At 42.1% G+C, this 21,186-nt stretch overlaps 2 protein-coding genes across 23 annotated transcripts in view; one reads left to right on the forward strand and one right to left on the reverse strand.

Moving 5' to 3' along the window:
• Nucleotides 1-21,186, forward strand: part of SMCO4 (single-pass membrane protein with coiled-coil domains 4) — a 46,273-nt gene that overhangs the window by 13,125 nt on the left and 11,962 nt on the right. For 2 of the 10 annotated variants that reach the window (XR_014942252.1, XR_014942257.1), the window contains exon 2: nucleotides 9,935-18,196. Coding sequence is in view for 3 of the 10 variants with exons in the window: in XM_085536479.1 (XP_085392605.1) it covers nucleotides 10,067-10,246 (180 nt within the window). In the remaining 7 variants the exon portion in view is untranslated. Of the gene's footprint in view, nucleotides 1-1,334; nucleotides 2,827-6,248; nucleotides 6,360-6,673; nucleotides 6,848-9,934; nucleotides 18,197-21,186 lie in introns of those variants that run through there. The other 8 variants (XR_014942255.1, XR_014942254.1, XR_014942253.1 and 5 more) reach the window with 8 other exon arrangements.
• Nucleotides 1-21,186, reverse strand: part of DEUP1 (deuterosome assembly protein 1) — a 65,115-nt gene that overhangs the window by 5,627 nt on the left and 38,302 nt on the right. For 7 of the 13 annotated variants that reach the window (XR_014942246.1, XR_014942250.1, XR_014942247.1 and 4 more), the window contains 3 exons: nucleotides 20,626-20,697; nucleotides 18,016-18,172; nucleotides 219-348 (listed from right to left, as the gene is read on the reverse strand). Coding sequence is in view for 4 of the 13 variants with exons in the window: in XM_015852330.3 (XP_015707816.2) it covers nucleotides 18,002-18,172; nucleotides 20,626-20,697 (243 nt within the window). In the remaining 9 variants the exon portion in view is untranslated. Of the gene's footprint in view, nucleotides 1-218; nucleotides 349-17,956; nucleotides 18,173-20,625; nucleotides 20,698-21,186 lie in introns of those variants that run through there. The other 6 variants (XM_085536477.1, XM_085536476.1, XM_085536475.1 and 3 more) reach the window with 3 other exon arrangements.

A 21,186-nucleotide genomic window follows, 5' to 3' on the forward strand; every position in this document is an offset into this window, starting at 1 on the left:
GCAGCTGACAAATGGCCTTGTAGACCAGATTGGAGCAGCAGGCTCAACAAGCAGAGACGTCATTAAAAATGAATCAAAATCAGTGGTTTGGGTGGTGGGTTTTTTGTCTTTAATGAGATGCTCAAATTGATTGACTTTGGCAGGGAGAGTACCAAGAAACTGCAGTGTGGGGAAACCGGGATCAGTGAACTAGGCCTCTGTGAGATGCTGGTTCCTACCTGCTGCCGTGCTGCAGCGCTGGCAGGGCTGGTGGTAGAGATGGGTTCTGCTGGGCCACAGCGTCGCTTCTGCACCCTCCTCATCTCCTCCTTTGGGAAAGGCACAGCTGGTGTACAGACAGTGCAGGACCTGCGTTAGAAATGGAAGCCATGTATTTACACAGGCAGAACAGGTGAAGTCAGTGCTGTGCGAAGGGGGAAAAGTAAAGTTCTGCTGATGATAACAAGATTCCTGGCTTCCACCCAAGATCTCTTAGGGACTGCACATATGGTCTTACCGGCTCTGAAGTGGCTTGTATGCCATGATATATGATATATTGATATATTTTAGCTGTGGTTAGCAATTCTGTTGCATCCCTGTGTTTATACAGTGTTACATAGGGTATATAAAGTTCTGCCGTTGCTGAGTGTTAGAGAAGGTGGCTGGCACCTACTGCTGGCTGGGTTACAGCACTGAGCACAGAGCTGTTTGCTGAACGCTGTAGAGGAACTTGAGAGATATCCTTTGACTGCCTCTGCTTGTTTCCATTACGCACACTGCTCCACGCTGTTTGCTTTTGCTTCTGAGTTTTTAGCTGATGGAAACTCCTGCAAGTAGGATTGCAAATAGCATGACGTGCATAGGCAGCGCCAGAACCGGTGCTGCAGAGGCAGAAGGCAGCTGGTGCTTAGGGGATGGCTTTGCTGGGAAACTCCCTTTGGTTGGGCTGTACAAAACTTCTTTCTGTCCTTGTATTTTTCTTCTTATCATTATTTATTTATTTTTATTTTTAGGCCTAAATTTAGCTTTCTGCATTTGAATTAGTTTGCATTAATGTCACACTGTCCTGTTATGTGTAAATTGACAGATGCTAAAAGGGATTTGATCAGCTTAATCCAGCTGTGTGTAATTACGCGCCTTCTCCTTAAACAATTGCAAACAGGGGCTATCAGTCATGGTAGGGGAGCCTGCTGCTTTGTGGGATTGTTTAGTGAAGTCTAATAAGACTTCAGGTTTCAGATGGGAAGTAAACAGAATGGGATAGGAAAACTCCATACCCATCCTGTTGCAAGCCTCACTTCTTATTTTCCCTTCCCCCCCGCACCCACCCCCCAAAAGAGGTGTCCTGATTGCATTGTTGTCACGCTTATGTTTGAGACCATATCTGTCATTTGAAAGGAATTTGGGCAAAGCGTCAATTTTTGGCTGCCAGGGAAAGTCCCGGCCCTCCCAGTGGTGCTGTTCTAATGTAAGGTGGCTTTTATTCCATTCACTGATGACTTGATTACCCTGATCAAACACAAGGGCGTGCAGAAGGCCACAGAAGTGGGAATGAAATTGGCCGTGCCACCTCTGCATGAGGCTGCAAGCACACGCCCTGCTTGGAGAACAAGAAGCTGAGGGAGTCCCCTTTTGTGGGGAGATGGATTTACTTTAAAGTGGCTCCCCTGACACAGACACCCACTGCAGCAGTTGTGTTTGGGTGGACTCCCTTGTGGTTTAGTTATCTCCACTGTCACACTGTCCTCCCCTGGCACGTGGACAAGCAGGGAAAGGCAGGCGTAGTGCCTGCAGGCTTTCCTCAGCCTGCTACCAAGAATCCATCTGTGCCAAGAAAAGCCTGAAAAACCAGAACTTCGAACAAGGAGTGAGTTTGAGATCACAGCCCCTTGTTCAGCGGGCTCTGGTGTTGTGTCCACCTTGCTTTAAACCAGCACATACCTCCAAAAGACTTTATGAGGCCATGAGTCCACTGTCAGTGTAGTGCTGCCCGTTCTCTCCTGCAGGACTGCCTTGGGAGGGTCTCAGGAGCCCCACAAACATCTGTCTTACCCTCTGCTATTGCACATAGTTCTGTAACTTGAACTGGAAGGAGAAGAGCTTCCTTTGTGCCTCCTGAAGAGACTGCTGCGTGAGTAAGTTGGAGTCCAGCACGCTTGGGTCGTCTTCTGGTCAGGAAGTGCAGATGTGGGTTCAGGATATTGTCCCTGTATCTTGGGAGCTGTTGTCCAGTTTTTCTCACCTGTCAGTCAGAATCCACTGCTCCCCTCCACACCATGTTCCCCCAACCTGTGGGTTTTTATGTTAACTTAACAATCCGTTCTTGCTGTGGCCGTGGATTTTTTTTTTTTTTGCCTGCCAAGTTTTAGCTTGGACTGAATTCTCAGTGCCAAAGTTTTAATGACAGTAGAATTAAAATGGAAAGCAGTGACAGTTGCTCAACTCCCATGTTTGCATTACCAAACTGTAACATCAGCCTTCAGACTGATGGGCGCTCTGCCTGCCGTGTCTTAGGGCTCTGTTTCAAACATGTTCATAGCGATGCTGTCTCACAGTAGTTTGAATTGGAGGAGTAACAAGCTGAACACGTGGCTGCACTTCAGAAATGAGCGTTTCCCATCTAGGTCATTGGCAGCCCCAGGGGAGGAGAGCCGTGGCCCTGTGGCGGCAGTTCTGTTTGTGACACTGAGTTATCAGTGACAAACCAGGTCTTGGTGGGCTCGCGGCCCCGGTGCAGCGCCATTGGAAAACAGAGGTGGAACGTTCACGCTCTGCTCCTTGTGCTGCACGCTCTGTCAGAGGCCAAGTGCTGGGAGTGAATCAGCGAGTTGTGGGGGTTTGACACCGGTCAGTGCTTTATTTATTTGCTGTGGCTGTTTAGAAACTGTCTGAATTTCTGTTAGCACAATGGGAAGATGTTTTGCATCCAAAGGATTATTGTCAGGAACAGCTGAGAAAATTCGTTGTTAGGAAAACAGCTGAGCAAACACACAACATGGAGTCGTACGCTGGCTGTTGTGCTTTACTGCATTTATGTGCAAGATCATCTGTGGCTATATAGATAGAGAATGGCCAGGATCTTTAGAGCTCCCCTGGGATCTGAATTCACACAGAGACAGAAATGACCTGTTTGTTTTCAGTCCTGTTTCTTCATCATTTTGCCTGTTGTAAAAGTTGTCTTGATACTGATTATTTATCGACAAAGGGAAATATTACTTGTTGCCCACCTGTTCACAGTGCAAGAGGACTTGTCTGCTTATTTTTCACTCCATTCTCTTCCTGCTTCTGTGCTGCATGCAGGGCAGATTGTATTGCTCTGCAACACCGGATGTGCTGAAATACCATCACCTTGTCTCTGTTTAACTTTACCTTTGCAGGTGCAGAAATCCGTGGCTTTCTGCTTCTAGTGCAGATTACGTGTTGTATCCGAGTCCTCAGAGTAGTGCAAACCGAACTGAAGTGGCTTTTTGCTTTGACAGCCTTGCAGTCTCTGACTTTCTGGCAGTACTCAGTGATGGCTTTCATTTTCCAAATGCTGTGAGTAGTTTGGAGACTCTCAAAGCTACATTTACGGTAAATGATGCTGCAGTAATGATGGGTCAATTCAGATTCAGACTGTAATATGGGGGGAAAAAAAAGCCAAACACCTTCAATAAAGAATAACGTTAAAGTGACTTCGGACAGCAACTTAATAGTTCCGTATCATTATGTGTGTAATTAAAAGCCTTTACCCTTGAAAACGGAGTTGCCTGGGTTTGTTAATCATCATTCTTTGCTACGGTGAAATAGACTGAGGTAAATTCTTACGGTGTTAAGAATGGCTTCATGCTGTAATGTGAAAATCCATTTTTCACAGAGCAACAATTTCTCTCTTAATGCTTTTCTCCACTCTTGGTGCTGTCTGAAATGACGGCAGTGTCACCATAACACGAAGGCTTCAAACGTAACATTCCCAGCATTATCTTCAGCTGCGCTTCCACTCAGCTCTGTAAGGTCTGTTGGAAAGCGCTGGGCTGGGTGACCCAAAGCATCTGATAACACAGCAGCAGAAGTTACTCGTGTCACAGTGAGCTCTACCCAAAGACTCCTCTCTGGCTTCAGTTGCTCTTGTTGCATTAAGGGGACACCTCACACAAATTAAGTTTATTTTTTAAGCAGGTAACCATTGCTTCTTTGTGTTAATGGTCCCACAGAGCTTCAGTGCCTGAACTGTCCTGCAGCTGGAATATTCCCTCTACCCTGAGGCTGCTTTTGTGCTGCTGGAAATGGCTTTGGGGGAGGGAGGGAGGGAGGGAGGGAAGATGTGGTCGGGATTGAAGTGTTACGGTCATCTTCTGGGCAGACTTGCTCTTTAGGGTTCAGCTGTTTCAGTCATGTTGGCAAATCTCTGCTCTATCCATCTTTGTCACCCACACAATTGATTGCACAGAACGTTTTGCTCCTTTGGAACCTGTCACATAATGAAGATTTTTTTTTTTTTTAAACTATCTCTTTACATTTAGCTTTTAAAAAGTAGTGTAATAATTGTCCTTGAAAACAGTTTGAAATGGTGCTGGACAGTAACTGCTGCTGTTGGATAGAAGCTGTTACAATCAGGCTTTTTTTGGAAGCCCTCTCCTTGCATCCAGGCCCTCAGGACATGAAGTGCCAGGTGTGTTGGATAGCAAACCCTGTGGGAGCTTAGTGCTGCTCCTGTGCTTGCCCAAGTCTTGCACCCATGTCGTGGCTATTTGAGGGACTGATAGTGTTCTGCAGGGAAGATAAACCTGCAAAAGGAAAGCATGAGAGAAGCCAGTGGCAGAGCTGGAGCTTTGCCTGGATGTCAGGAGAGCTTCCATGTGGCTCTGAGGTCTTTGGAGACCCCATCTACAGCTCTGAGCACACAGTATTCCCTTTGTAAACCTGCCCCAAGATCCTTCTGGAAGACGTCTGGTTTTTGAGAATTCCCATTTAGCTGCAGGCTGGCCAGATCCCATCAGAAACTGGTGACCTTGATGATGCTGCTTTAGTGATGGCCAGACCTTAGAGCTGCAGGAAAGTGAATTCCTATCCAAAATGTGGTATTTCACCTTGAGGTAAAATCAGCTACGGAGTAAATCTGTGCTCCATAGGAAGTCCAAAACAAGGCTTTTATTAAATTTTACCCGGAGCTTGTATAACAGTGTTACACATGGCTCAATCATTAAAATAATAATAAAAAAATCACTGGTGTGGTTTCAAAGGCAGGAAATAAAGCAGGGTCTGTGCAGCAGCTAGGCGTTAATTAAGGTAGAACTGAGCGCTGTTATTTCAGCCAACTTGCTGGCGGGGCCACATCACACTTCCTTAAGCTCTGCCAGGAGCTGCTCCCTCCTTGTGCTGGCAGCCTCTCTCCATCTCAGCTCTTGCTAAGCCTGCTCACGGTGGCTCTGGCTGCTGCTGGGCCCTCAAGTAACGAGCCTGGTAACTCAAATAACGAACAGGCTGGTAGGTTTGGTGGCTTGAGCTCTCCCTCAACTTACTCGCCATGCTGATGTGTCCTAATGTTGGTCTGTTTTCTGAGGTGACAAGCCATAGGGTTTGAGTAAGCAGCCTCAAACTGTGCCAAAGGAGGGGCTTAGATTGGATATGAGGAAGGATTTCTGCATGAAAAAGGTTGTTAGGGGTTGGAAAGTGCTGCTCAGGAAAGTGGAGTCCCCGTCCCAGGTGGTATGTAAAACATGTGGATGTGGCACCAGGTGACGTGCTTTAATGGTGAACTTGTGTTGGGTGATGGTTGGACTTGGTGATCACGAAGGTTATTTCCAACCTAAATGATTCTATGACTCTGAACTACAGGTTTGAGAGGCTTTTCAACGCTCCAGCAATCTGTAGAGTGTTGTCTGCATATTGATCTTGTGTCCTTTTCCCTACTGCTGACAAGCAATATGAATGCTGCACGCTCTCATCTGCCGTTCTGTTGTTTGTTTGTTTTTAATGTCTCAGTAACACGCATTGCCCCAGGGGGAAATTTAAATGATAAAAATTAATCCTTGTTGGATTGTTTGCTTGAATTTCAAGCTATTTTGCAGTTCCAGAAGCACGATGGTGTCAGTCGCAGGATCCAGGGGCCAGGTTAATCCAAAGTGATTTGCAAATGCTTGTAATTTGGGCTGTGGTGAGAAACTATTCAGCTTAAGGTGGCTAATAAGTTCATGCTGTAATGTGGATGATAATAAGTTCTTCAGACGTCTAGACGTGTGATTACACTGAGTGCAGCTAAATGAAATCTGTGCACGTGTTACTTGTAGGAGATCCGATGCCCGGCAGCATCAGTGCGGTGGAGGCAGTCAGCTGTGCAAAAGGAGACAACAGATTGCTGTGAAGTCTGGTTGGAGGGTTGTCGGTGCATTTTGAAGGCTGTGAGTTCCCTTGTTTCGCTGCTACCTCTGCTTACCCATATTTGGCTGCTTGAAGATGCTGCCAAATGCATCGGCGCTGATAGGAGTAACTTTGGTAAATCTGATCGTTTGTGCTCTGAGGTTTTGAGGTCAGCTCTGCAAAATAGCTCAGAATAACTTAATCCAGATAATGAAGAGCATTTCTATATATAAAAAGCAATTTGGATGATGGGCAGGGCGGAGTGTAATTGCACTAGCTAGACTTGGAGCGGGGTGCTAACTTGGTGAGTTTCTATTATGTTGAAGAATGACATTATTAGCTTTGTCTTCGGCAGCTTGAACTTTTAAGCTTTTGTTCTGCTCAAAACTCCAGTTTCTTAGTGCTGAGCTGCAGCACTGCAGGGCTGGATGGGCAGACTCTGTGAAATGGATGTTCCAAACAACTGTATCCAGCCTGTGCTCCCTTTCTTGACGTGGCAATGAAGCCAGCAGGTTCCTGCTTTTGGGGGGTAAGTTTACTACAGTGGACTTAATAAAACTGCATCACGCCATGCAGTTCTATAATAGGAAGATGAAGTTACAGACTGCTGTCCATGCTGTTGTGGGCTGTGGATATTCCATTTCTGCTGCAGCGCGTTAATCCCTTCTGTTGGTGTTCAGACAAATCTCCCAGATGAGGGAATCACTGACCAGTAAAAGCACTAGTTGGACAAGTTTGGTGTTCGTTGCCAGCTTTGGCAGGTGCTTGGGCTGAGCTGAGCAGCTGCTGGCAGTGGGAAGCAGCTTGAGGGATGCACACAAGGTGTGGCAGCAAACCCGCTCATGTTCAAGGGTAACCGGGAATGGCAAGAATACTTTCAGCTTCTGTTGAGGAGAAAAAGTGAGTTTTCAACTCTTCTGTAGAATGAGTTGATCTCTCAGCTTAGAAATGTGCTTATACAAGATTACAGTACCCTTAAGCCTTCTTGCAGTACCCTTCTAATTGCCTTTCTGATAGTGACTTGACCTGAGATATTTTAAAGAGGCAGTGGTAACTAGTTTGTTAATTACAGCCAGTGCTATATTAATTCCTTCCTCTCCTTGTCTGAATTTGGCCTTTCCAGTGAGCAGAGTCATTACTGGCCAAAGAAGGACAGAGATCAGAAACATGAGGTTTGTTGTCATGGACTGTGCACGCTTTTTTCTGCTAGTGAGATCCTGATGATGATCCTGGCTCTGGCACTGATGCTTGGCTGGAGCTGTCTGCTCCTTCCATATCTGCTCCTTCATGTCCATAACTGATCAGTCATGTGCCTCCTACTGAAGTCCTTGGGTGATTGGTCAGAGACATGGAAGCTGACTGGGATGGCTCTTACCCTGCTTGCACAGTGTTGGTTGCAGAACTTTGTCTCATTGCAGTGGAGCACTTTTTAAAGTGCTGTTTCATGTCAACAGGAATATATACCAGCTGTGCTATATGCTGAACCTTTCCTGTGAGTGAGAGCTGTCTGCTGCAGAAACTCTGTGATTGTGGCCTCCTATCTGGGCTCCAAATGGCAGCAGGAGCCTGGCAGCAACTGGTAGAGATTCCCTGCTTCCATTTTATGAGTCAATTAAGATGAACCCTAAGGCTCATCTACCAACAAAACTGGGCCTGTTTCTCTGCAAGTCCATCCCTGCTTGTACCAAAGCCAAGTAACCCAACATACTGGAAGCGTTTTTGGGATTGATGCCAGGTTCCCAAACTGGAGAGCATCAGCTTGCAACTCAAGTGGTGTTGACATTTGCGGGAAGGCTTTATGTTCTAAGTCGTCAGATGTTAGCTAGTGTATGTCATTAACTTGGTATAATTTTGCTTCAGAATGAAATATTCAGTCAAAAGAGACTTAATGTTTTTAATGTCTGGGTAGCAAGTGATGCTGTGTAGAGCAAGGCATACATTTCTTGTTTGAAAGACTGGTTTCATGGCAACTCCTGTTAGTTACTATGGTACACAGTGAGGCTGGAAGGATTTTACTGTCCATAACTTCTTAGGTCATGTGAGTAATCCAGATATAAAACCCACTGATGTGTGCTAATGGTAGAGACAGAAAACAATAAGAAAATACTTATGCTCTGCAGATCTAGTTGTCCCAGGGACAAATGTAAAGCTTTATTCTGCTTAGTGGTTTAGAGTTTGGTAACAAAGCTTGTTACCAGAGCAGGAGGAAAATGGAAACAGAAGGGGTAAGCAAAAGGCTTGAGGTTTTCCAGAAGAAATCAAAGACTGACAAGAAACCACAGCGGCACAGACTACAGAAGGTGAAATGCTGAAGACACTCCCTGGATCCATAAGAGAGCTGGGGATTTGCTGAAAGAGAGTTAACATCTAGTAATGAAATAGTCCTATTTGTTTAAACAGACTGGAACAGTGTGTGGTGTGTATTTGCTCCATCCAGTTCCATTATGAAGTTCACCGACCACTTCTGGTCTCTCTAAATATGTCTTGTATTGCAATTCTAATGCTACAGCTTGCAGAAGGAATGCATTTTTTTTCTAAGACTTGAGCTTTATTGTCTTCTCTTTCAAGAGCCATCCCAGTCACCAGAGCTTTCCATTTATGCTTTGTGAAATGTTTGCCTTGGAGACTGGGTTGAATTTGCAAAGAATAAGAGCAGAAGAATCAGCTGCACGCAGAGGTCCTGTCTGCTTGATGGCTGCTTTGTTTGTTTGCTTAGATGGCATCCAGGCAGGTCTGTGGGACAACAGAAGTTCTGACCCGATACCATGAGATCATTGCAATAGTTCGGTCACTTCTGTAAGTTCAGCCTGCTGGCATCCAGTATCCTCAGCTCAGACGGGCTTTGGTATCGAGCAGTGTTTCTGTTAACATTGCTTGATTGATACTTGTGCTCTTATAACTAGTGTAGCTGATGCTTCAGAGCAGCTTATTAATGACTGCTTGTCTAAGCCAGTGATTTGTCAGCAGGCTGATTATCACTTGAGATATTTTCTTTCATAGAAAAATGACAGCTGTAACAAGAGACAGCACTGAGTCATGCTATGGTTTAGACTTTGTTCTATGGCAGCAGAACCAGAAGTAGAAGTTAAGCAGCACTTTCTCTGTGATTCTTCCTGTTGGAGTGCTGCTGATTCCCATAAACACCAGGTGTGGGTGATAAATGCTGAATGCTTTTTCCTGATGACGGGATTTGTGTGTGTGCGCTTCCTGGCGCTGCAGATCTCTGTGGAGCTGCAGTTCCATAGCGGGAAGCCGGCTACCAGGCAGGCAGCTGTGCCCTGCATTGATGCAAGGCTCCTCAATGTTATGGTCATTAAATCTTTAGCTGTGTTATCTTGTTTGACTTGGAGTATAGAATGTATGGTGCTGGACTTTGTTCCTGGATTGATACGGGATAAATTCAGTGCTCTTGGACAAATAACACACTGTGAGCTGTTGCAGTTTATCGTGGGGAATGCGTTACTGATGAGGTAAATGAATGTGCTGTGATTCAGGTGCACAGATAGATGTTGGTGCCAGTTAGGTGGAAGTTCTACCCAGTGAAGCTGCAAGTGGTTTTAATAGCTGTAATATATGTAGATTCTGTTTAAAATACTTCCTCTCTCTTCTCTTGCAGTTTCTTGTGCAACCAGCCATTGGAAGGAGACGGAATTTTTCAACCCCTTGTTTCAAGCGACCTCGGCCTGTTCCCTGCAGCTCAGCGCCCTCTGCTCCCCCACCCTGGTGAACAAAAGACCCTAACTGGAGGATGAGGCAGCTGAGAGGAAAGCCCAAAAAAGAGACCTCCAAAGATAAAAAGGAGAGGAAACAGGCAATGCAAGAGGCCCGACAACAGATCACCACGGTCGTGCTTCCCACGCTGGCCGTTGTAGTACTGTTGATTGTTGTGTTTGTTTATGTAGCAACTCGTCCAAATACAACCGAATGATGCAGCTTTTCAGACCTTCTAACTTTGGGGTATTAATACTTTTTATCAAGAGCCAAAAGAAACTCTCTGCCACTCTTAATGCTTCACAAAGGAACTCGCTGGTACCTTCGGTCTTTCTCTTGGTTAGGATTCCACAGTTTCTCTTTAGGAATGTAACATAAAACGTATTAGTGAATGTGCCAGTACGTTTTATGGTCCAGCTCATGTGCCTTTCAGACTTTTACAATAGTGTTTTTCTTAAATCTGTTTGAAGTTCTATATTGTAAAAAGAAATTCTGTTCCGCTATAAATTTGTAAAAAAAAAAATCAGCTTTCAGCTTTTATCACTGTTGCGGATAATGTTGCTCCCATGAGCTCTTGTATGTCTATTTCAGAACTTCCAAAGAAGTACATTTTTTCTTTGTACTTAATGTCATATGAAACACTTTGATTCAGAAAGGATATATTTATTTTTTTGAATAAAAGAGAGAAGTACTTGGAATCTTATTTTGCAAAAAAAAAAAAAAAAGAAATGTGACTTATTGTGAAAGACTACATTGTGTAATAATTTTTTCATTAAACACTATATAGTTCACTCAAAAAGAACTTCTCTTTGCAGCGAGATGCGTGCGTGCCAAGTGAACACTCAGGACCCACCGAAGTTGGGAAAGCAGATTCTACCATTTCTGCTGATTTTGGTGAAGCAGCTAACTACAAACTGCATAAGCACAGTACGAGTGTTAAGTATTTAAATCCATGATGTGGCAGTAAAAAGTGGTTTTGGATACAGCCCTTGGTGGTTTGGTTTGTTTTTTTTTTTCTTATTTTCTTTAATTTTCACGTAGGACGGAAAAATGGCGGTGTGTTGTAGGTCTCTGATCTCATTAGTTAAGTGAGATGCACTGCTCTGGTATCCCCCACCTGCTTCACTTCAAGGGAGCTGTTGGCATTGCTTAAACTGGTCGCATTCTGACTTAAGTGATTCAGCAGTTCTGTGTTGTTCTAAAGCACTTTCTCATCTGAGTATTTTAAGGTACTAAATAGGCCTAAAACTTAAGGAAACCTGGGGGAGGAAATTTGAGAATACTTGACTGCAGCTAAAATCCAGACCAAGCAAGAAACAATGTGATGCTGCCAAGTAGGGAACTGTAGCAGGAAGTACAGGCAGAAAGTTGAAGAACGCTCCAGTCTTTATGTTGGGTGCCATCTTCCACCAGTCCCAGTGTGGCCAGCGGGACTGTTTGTATATGTGCCTGCAGAAGGCTGGGCTCTTGCTTCTTGCATTAACTCAGTGTTTTCTTCTTGTAGAGAATGCTATGGATGACCAAACTTGTCTTGCAAAAATCCACCACCAAACTTAGCAAATCCCCTGAGTTAGGGTTTGTCTTAAGGCAAACAGGTGGGAAGAGACTGTGAGTAGCTACAGAATATCCCAATTCAAAGGGAGATACCCACCCAGTTATGCTGGGATGGTTGCTGCTACTTACAGTACCCAGGGTTAAGCATGCCCTGCAGACTAGCACACTTTCGAAGTACAGAATTTGCTTAAAGGAAAGAGTTTGGAAAGACTGTTAAGGTTTGTTTTGTTTCCATCCAGTTCGTAGCATAGTTGGGATATATGCACAGCAAAGGATGTGGACAAAATGCTTGTCATATATTCAGAAGAGTTTTTACCACTGAGGGACCAGCTGAAAATCTGCAGGGCAATCCCTCTGCTCATGAAGCCACATGTTGGCACTCAGACTGTCTGTGCTTCTGTTCTGTGAGCTGTTTCCTTTAATTGGAGAACTCCAAAATGATGTCTGTGTAAGAACTTTGTAAGAATTGCTTGGTCTGCGTTGTCTCCCAGTTGCTGGTTCTCCCACACACCAAGTGCATTCTATCCTGCTTTTATTTTGCTGCAGTGGAGATGTGAGAGTTGGCCTGTTGTTGAAAGGAAGTGTTCAGCTGGAACAAAATCTGTTCCTGAGGAAGCGAACAAAAGGGTGTGTACTCCAAACGTGCATGTTCTGCAGGGTGCTTGATTTCTTGGGCACCTTGAATAGGGCACTTTCCTCTGACCTCTCTTACAGGTTCCTCTTCCTCACCTTTATCTTCCATTGTTTTCTACCATAGGTCTTCCTCTCCTCCTTGTTCTGATACTCCCTCTGTAGCTTTAGTTCAGACAGTTCCATCTGTGGGGGTTTTAATCAGCCCCAGCAACAATTTCATAGATTTGCAGAGCCTTTATTGAAACTCTTATTAGGTGGCTTTTTATCCCCTTCATTTTCTGGAAGAGTTCAGTTTGTGACAGATAAGAGCAATTAACTGGATGATAACAACAAAATACATAAAAGGTCAGCAGGGTTAGATAATATTTAAGATTACTTCTCTAATTAGGTCTTTCATTTCTGCTTTTTCTTATGCCCTTCCTTTGTCTCTTGTCATCTGCAAATTTTTCAGGTCACAATAATCATCTTTTTAGAGCCAAATGTTTATTAGTATGAACCTATAGCTTAATGCTAATAAGAGACTTTGTATTTCAGTTCACTGAAATGTGCAATTTTACTGAGGACTAATTGAGAGGAAAACAGTGTTACACGTTCTGAGCTGTTCATTATGCAGAAGTTAGAATTGATTTCACAGTTTGACTCTTTAAAAAAAAAATGTTTTTCTCTAGTAAACAATGAATGGATTCTGACATTTTCTACCAGGTTTCCTGGTACAGGAGAATGCAGATTTGAGAAAGTGGTCTGAAGCCTCTGTAGGCTGAAACTGTCAAAAATCACTGGGAAGTAATCAGGAAAGAAATTAATGGCGGTTGCCCAAATGTCAGCTCTTCTGAAGTCTGCTTAAGGTGTAGCCATGCCTTTGTTTTTTAACTGTATGTATTACTCCAAGTGTCAGTTGCCTTCAAGAGTGTTTTAGAAATAGGATTTCAAACTGTTTCCCAGCATACAGGAACTTATGGGCAAAATTGAATGATTTATTACTAGCGTTTTACCAGAAACACACTGAGACAGACTTCAGCAGTGTCTTATGATACAGTTTCCAAGAGAGCTCATTATCAGGTGAAGTCATTATAAAGTTACCATTGCCTTCTGATAAATCAGGTTATAGAAGCAATCTATTATGACCAATTTCTGAAAGCATAAATCAAGTCTGAGTCAACCACTTTGAGGTCAGGGTTTGAATGGAGATTTATGTCTTCAAAGTGCTAAGCAAAAAAGACTTGTGTCAAGTATCCTCACAGTAGGCAGACGGCCACCAGTGTTATAAATGGCCCTGAGTTCACCAAACCAAGTGCCAGAGGCCCATGCTCTGAGGGAAGAAAAAGAGATCAATCTTACCAGTCTTCTGTTTCCATCAAACTTCAAGAGAATGTTTATTCAAATCCCATTGTTCAGAAAATAGCACTTTTAAATACACATGGGGAATACAGCGGACTGGTTCATAGAATCATTGAATCATAGAATCACAAGGCTGGAAAGGACCTACAGGATCATCTAGTCCAACTGTACTCCCTAAACCATACCTACAGAAAATCACTAAACTGTATCTCGTAGCTCCCTGTCCAGAAGCCTCTTGAACACTGCCAGGGATGGCGACTCTACCACCTCCCTGGGCAGCCATTCCAGTGCCTGACCACTCTCTGAGAGAAAAAGTTCTTTCTTATGTCTAATCTAAATCTCTTTTGGTACAACATACAGCCATTTACCTGGGTCCGGTTGTGGTACTTGGGTGGGAAACTGAGAACCCAGGGCATACGTTGGATTTGTTGTTCTGTCTGGGATCGTAGGTGCATTCAAGCCAAGCCTTTAAGTTCTGCATCTGTTGCAGGCAATATAGTGGCTGGCAGGTCTTGGACTTTCTTTGCACAGAGACTGGTTCTCACAGGACAAATGGGCAAACACATTCTTGATAAACCTGCTTGAAGGCCCCTGGCACTGTGGCCAAGAGTAGAGCACAGGAGCACAGCAATGGGGTTGTTGGTTTGGAGTGAGTTGAGTGCAGTGTCAGTGTCCAGGGGTGTTGCTCAATCAACTGCTGGAATTTCAGTGTGGTACATTAAGTTGCAGCCTATTTATAGATTTGAGGGTGCCTGTATGATTAGAAAGTCTCTCAGACATGATGAATAAATAACTCTGAGATCTGAACCCCGCAGGCAAGGAAAAAAGAACACGACACTCCTGCACTGAACAATTCAGAGGAGCTCTGCTATGAGCCATCTTTAACCTGGCTTTTTCCAAGCAGACTGCTCTGTTCGGGAAGAAGGAAGCAAGATGCAAGATCTGTCACAAGACAGCTGATGGGAAATGTAGGGAGTAGCTATTTTGCATAGACTTAAGTGAAAAAAAAAACAATGTTAATGATATAATTGTTTGTTGTAAAGCTGTGTGGGAATGTAAATCCCTTGACATCCCCATGACAGACCATGGCAGTAATATCAGCCAGGGCTCACCACGTCAGGCAGCCTATGATTATGACTTCTTTCTTCTTGCCCCTGGTTTTGTTTAGTCTGGTTGTGAATGACTGAGTGCTTCATTCTGTGCTGTTACACCACTGGTAAACCAGGAATGACAAGCAGTCATGCTATGATGAGAATGGAGAAGCAGGAACTCTATAGGCTGGACTGGAGAAGCTAAAGCTGTCATTTAAGTCTTCCCATTAGAAAAGCAAGACAACTGTGCTTGTGGTTTCTCATGTTTGTCCATTTTTGTGTTGATGTGGTGGTGCTTTACTGCTGTTTGCATCCTGGGCTGCAGTGTTCCCATGAGTACACGTCCCATAGTACCCACAGCCCCAGTGCCGCTATTCTATTCTTCCATTCCTAAATCTCCCACACATAAAAGAAGAGAGCAAGAAATGAAGAAATGAGTCAAATAACCACTTCTCATGTGAGCTACTTTTAGATGTTTCTAGTCCACTGTTTCATTAGAGAACATTTTGGGAAGTGGATTGGACAGCAATGGCTTGGCAGCTCATCCAACACCAACCATTTCAAAATTGCACCTTGATGAAGCATGTTGGCAACTGTGCGTATGTGACCTCTGCTCTTCCTTCAGCAAAAAAGGCTGGTGGCATTCTGAACTATTGTTCTTTTATTTAAAACAAGTCTTTCAACTGAGAGCCAAAAATGTTTTTCGGCGAAGCTTTGAAAAATCATAAAAGAAGTCCAGCAGCTTATAAGAATTTTCCATTGCCAGCTCTTCATAAAGTAGAAGAGCAGTTTTCTGTATGTTTTGACTAATCTTTAGCTCCAGAGTGTTTCACCTTGTTCTCTCAAAAGAACTTACAATTAATAATTCATTTCTTTTTCATTTGTATTGGTACTTTCAGACATTTATAGCCTTGGATCCACTTGGTTATTCTTTTAGCAATATGTGTGCATCTCCCATCCTTGTTTGCAGGGATATAATTCTCAGACTTCATTATTTCTGCTGTCCATCATTCTTTAAATTTTCTTCCAAGTAATGTGAGATGCCATATATTGTACAAACTGTTTCAGTCACGATAGCATCAGGGATATGTATTTTCCTTAACAAACCTCACCAGCCCAAGCAAGTTTCTACATTTTAATACAATCAGAGCATTTCATCGATTTAAAATTTTAAAATATGCATCTGCATTGAATTTTACTCCTAAGACTGTATGAATACCAATAACACCTTCTCTCTTTCAGAAATAGTACTCATCAGTTAATGATTCAAAGGTCCTTTTGCAGCCATACGCAGATGGCACCGCTCAGCCCCTGCGTTATGGCTCTGAGTTGATTGCAGCAGCATTGGGCCCTTGTTCAAATGCGTGCTGCGAGATTAGCAGCTTCTGCTGATTTTGGCCACTGAAGAGAAAGATGATCCTTCAGTGAAGGAGGTGTTAAGAGCCAGGACTTTAATCCGTACTGACTCAGCACGTTTTCAGTGCAATATGCTCTGTGCAGGAAGCACTGGTGAAAACAAGCAGGCTGTTCAGGCAAGAGTGCTTTGCTGATTCCAGTGCTTTTCATGTAGAAGTTAATTATATGGTAGTACAGAAAAGTCAAGCTGGAGTTGGCTCTGATGTTTCATTAGCCAAATTTAAGACCTTGGCCAGATCTTCAAAGGCTTTAGAAAGAAAAGCCTACTCATTTTTTGATAATTTCTTTCATTCATTCTACATAATCAAAGTCATATCATGAGCAGGATCCTTGGATAGTTAACTGGACTCAGGCACATTCCTCTGAAGATCTGGAGCATGCTGACATTGTGCATGTTTAAACCTTGCAGCAGCAAAAGGATGTGGCTTACCGGCTAACAGCCCTTTTCCTTCTTCCTCCCTTCTGAAAGGCATTTTACTTTTTGCTTCTGCAAATCTTTCCCATCTTAAAATTTAGCTTCATTTACAGAGGTTCCTAAATTTTCTCGTTAGTTCTTTTAAGAAATCCAGATGCATCTCTCCTTAAATTGAGGACAGATATATATTTAGTCTGTTTGAATGTCCTTTCATCATCTTTTTATTCACTCTTCATTCCTCCAGCTGAGTCTAGCAATTTTTCTGAGTTTTCCTGTAAAGAATCTTTGATCCCCTCATTTTCATTACTCACTTTATTGCAAACTGGCATTTAAAATCTTGGTATTTTGTGTGTGATGTAGTGTATTTTGTCATAATGGAAATATCTCTTGCAAAGGCCATTTACATTTTTGCTGTGGTCTTGAATATCAATAACCCTTGTTTTACTCACGCTGGAGCTGTTTGACAGTCTGGTATTATTTTTATCCTGATTTTTCCAGGAAGTTGGCAGCAGTACATGCTGGAAAGCAGTTCTTCAGTATTTCTTTCACTGAAATTGGTGGTTCATCAACACCGTCTGTAATTTGTTTCGCTTACACAGCAATAGAATCCAGTTTGAATTGCAAATAAAAGGAATCTCAACATTATGCAGTTTTTCAGCACATGGAGTTGAATTAGCTCTACTCAGTTCTATAATGTTTTCCTAAGTTGCAGAAAAAATATAAGGAATTTAGGCCATTTCTTAAGACTCATCACAAGTCATCCGAAGTAGAAGGCTCTTCCCTATTCCAGTGTAGTTAAACAACAAGCCAATATAATATCAAAATCTTTTGAAGGTGCTTTTGAAGATGGGATTTAAAAAATCTTAAGTATTAATGTAAAGCATGGAAAGTACCCGAGATCAGACTCTGTCCAGGTAAGATCTATAGGTCTGGAAAAAGAGGTAACAGAGGTGGCTTCAAAGTAGCTTTGTGCTTTGTCTGCTTGTGCTCCTCCTGCAGTACTGCACGGCTTTAAAGTGTAAGAAATCAAAAGCTCAAAACTTCTCATTTCAGGAATCCCAAGGGCTACTTCTGTAGCCAAGAATAACCAGAGCATAGATAAGCTCTTAATGCTAGGAGCTATGACATAGCTAAAGGCCTTTATAATTCTTGTTCTCTGCAATTTAGAGAACTTCTCTTGGCTGATTATATTTGCAAGGAAATAATTCCACTTACTAGCCCTCGTACACCACAGAATTGAAGGTATCTTACTTAACATACAGTGCTGAAGCAGGCTCTTGATTTAACTATGCAAAAGAGAAGCGCATATTTTGCAATATGTCTAGGGTACAGTGTTTTGTAATATAGTCAGCTTACGATATGTCTAAATCTGAAGGGTAAAGATGATCTTATCGAAGCCTTGATGTTAAGAATGCATACTTCTTGCAACCTGCCTAAAGACATTATGAACGTAGTTGCAGATTCTAGCTTTAAGAAACTCTTCAATGATTAAATGGGGTTTTATTTTCTTAGTTGTGTGACTGGCTTAAGTGTGCTTACTTTGCTGTAGCTTGGTGTGTTTTTTAAGAGTGTTTTCAGAAAGTCTTTGCAGTTCTTCAAGGTGTGAATTTAAGCGTTCTTCAAACTCTTTGGTATGTTTCTCTTCCTCTTGAAGGAACTTCTCTGTTGTTGCAAGGAAGGATGTCTCAGGAGAAGGCTAAGACATGCATAGAAAGACATGGTAAGTCAAAAACAGCAAGTACAACAAAATGCTTTGCATTATCAATTTTTAAACTTAAAACATCTATACATAGAGCAGCTAATAACCTTCTGATTCTTCGTATCTCTCCAAAAAACCACAACTTTGAACATGTCTGAAAATGCATTCAGGTGCCTAAATAATGTAATCTGAATACGTTTAAATGCCTCTGACATTCATTCACAACATTAGGATGTAGATTTTCCACTGAAAACGTAAATGTCCTGTTAGGCAGAATTAAGCTGCTTCAGCACCTCCAAAGTTTGGATCAGCTAAAGGTCACGCCCGTCTTTCGTGTAATTTAGACCAGGATGGAGGACAATAACTTGTTCTTTGGAACTAGAGAATGTAACCTGTGTTGGGTACTGCTGATTGCCTCCTGTAATTTTCTCTCTTGAGTCTCTTCCATCTCATGAGATACTTTCTGAGAAAAGGAAGAAAATCTGTTCTCATTTCAGTGCTATCAACATCTAGGCTTGATATTTTGGAGAATGTAACAAACTGTGAAGCAGGTCACTGAAAAATCTTTCCATTTAATGGGCCTTTAGCAGACTGAAGCATAAAACATAGGAAAATCAGTTTTAAAATGGTTGTCACTGAACTTAGGAAAAGACATGACTAAGTTTTTGCTGGAAGCTGGAATCATTTCTAAATATATAAGAAGCAATTTTTGTCAATTCTTTTTACTAATATTTAAGATCTGTTAATTAGAATGTCCTTATTAAAAAGCCCTTCTTCTTTGTCAAATGAAATCATGCTGCTTTAAATAACTTCAGTGTTTATTTGTGTACATAATTACAGCTTTATGACATGCATTTTTAACAGTTAACTCAAAAAAGCTTTATAGTTTTACTGTTACACTGACCAAGAGGAAGGTAATTCTCTGTGTTTACATGGCTACATATTGAGAAAGGTTAATAAAATTTAAAAATTAAAATAAAATTATTATTTAATAATTAATAAAATTAATAAAATTATTAATTTAAAATTAAATTGTATGTAAAAAATATTTGGTAACTGATAGAATTATTAGTCTAGAATGTCTGGTTTTGTTTTTCCTAGAACATAACATGGGGAGTTTATCTGTCAATACATCTGATAGGAATGGATCAAAATGATTTCAATATCCAAATATTTTGTGGAAAATGTCAATTCTATTATACCTGGACATTTTTATTCTAAGATCCATTGTATCAGAACAACATATTTCCTGTTTCTGCAGCAATTACAGGCAGATTCAGTCTTTGCTTTCAGCTTGGTTTAAATCTGCTCTTTAGCAGCTTTCCAGGCCAAAAGATACTAACTATATAATACAGGGACACTTTAAAGCACTATTCTATTCATTCTGACTGTCTGCAGCAGGCCTTGATATGAAGTTTAGGGATTCCCTAAAGGAAACCCCTTTACTTTTCAATCTACAGCAAGTAAATGGTGGTCAGAAATACATTCTGGATGTAATACCACCTTTTTAGATTGAGCCAGGCTTTCTGGACATACGGAGTTCTTCAAATAAAATTCACAGATAAAGCAGAATTTTCCTATTCTTCATGCCTCCAAAGTTGTGCTTTAACAGGGTGAAGAAAGTGACGGAATTTGCTACATAGGAATGAAGAACTTAGAGGTATTGAATCTCCTTGTTCTACAGTATTCTTCTACTAATCCCTGCACAAGCATTGATCTTCCAGTGCTTGAGAAAACTGGAGGAAAATCACCTTATATCACCTTTTCCCTTATAAGCATGTACATGATTTCCCGCTCACAAATCAACATGATTTTTGTACTAGGAGTTTTCTCTGAGAATCTGCATTCCATGGACTTACGTACATTCTTTCCGCTACACTCATGGGCTGGGTCCTTGTGAAGTTTGGGTTCAGTGATAGAGGTACTATTTTGAAGTATTTCAAGAATGCTTTTTCATTACAAAGAAGACACTCTATATGGAGGTTTTTCTTAAAGAAACACCTCTGAAATCACTGAGTCGAAGGTGAGCAAATAAAACCCTTCCAACAGTAGACTGATATGAGCACCAGTCTTCACCAATGTCATCTCAAGTTATGAGAAATTCCTCATAACAATGTTTACAGTTGCTGACTTGTCATTAGAAATATATGGATCTCATGATCAAGCCATCTGATAAAACACTGGTGTCCTTGGCTTCAATTGGTACTTACTTTGATGTGCTTCCTTGAAACAGAATGTAAACCCCAAATGAGACATTTCTGAATTTACTCAGTGTTGAGGGAAGAATGTTTATCACTCAGAACAAGCAGATAATGGTTCCTTGCACTTTCACATCCTGAGGGTAAGACACTGCTGACTATCATTTTAGATAGGCCCCTAATGCACTGTTTTTTTGCACTTTGGGAGAAGGCTGTATATAAACAGGTCTAAAAGGCAAAATTTCTTGTTACCAAGTAAGCTTTGCTTTCCAAGGCTCTGATTTGTTCTTTCACTCTGTTCTGCATTACCTTTACTTTCTGTGCCTGAGGAAGGAAAACCATAAAGAAACTGCTTTAACCCATATGTCAGAAGAGACTCATGGTCTTCAGTTTTGAATTTGTTTTCCTCAGATAACATTTCTTTTTTTATCTTTCAGTTTTCTAACTGTAAGCTACACAGAAATGGGATAATTTTAAGATTTCAGCCTAACTTTTTGGATAGTCAGGCAACAAGGACTCTGCTTTTCTGTTACTCATGTGTCAGCTGACCTCATATTTTCTTGGTGTAGAATGTTGGAATTGAGGTCAAACCTCAAAAAGTTGGAAGTGAGGTCAATCACTCAGGACTGTGTGGTTCCCTCCCTGTTCTCTGACTACTGGGACACAGCTACTGGGACCACGGACAGGGATGGGTTGCACTGAAGTACCTGTTTCTCAGGCAGGCCATCACTGAGCTGCTGCTACCTGCAGTGAGATTCCAGCAGCCAGGAGGCTGATAAAAAAGGGTGTGTGCACTTTTCTGAAGTGAACAGA

Source organism: Coturnix japonica, chromosome 1, assembly GCF_054131305.1.
Source record: "Coturnix japonica strain WE chromosome 1, WE-NBRP24, whole genome shotgun sequence".
Classification (NCBI taxonomy): Eukaryota; Metazoa; Chordata; class Aves; order Galliformes; family Phasianidae; genus Coturnix; species Coturnix japonica.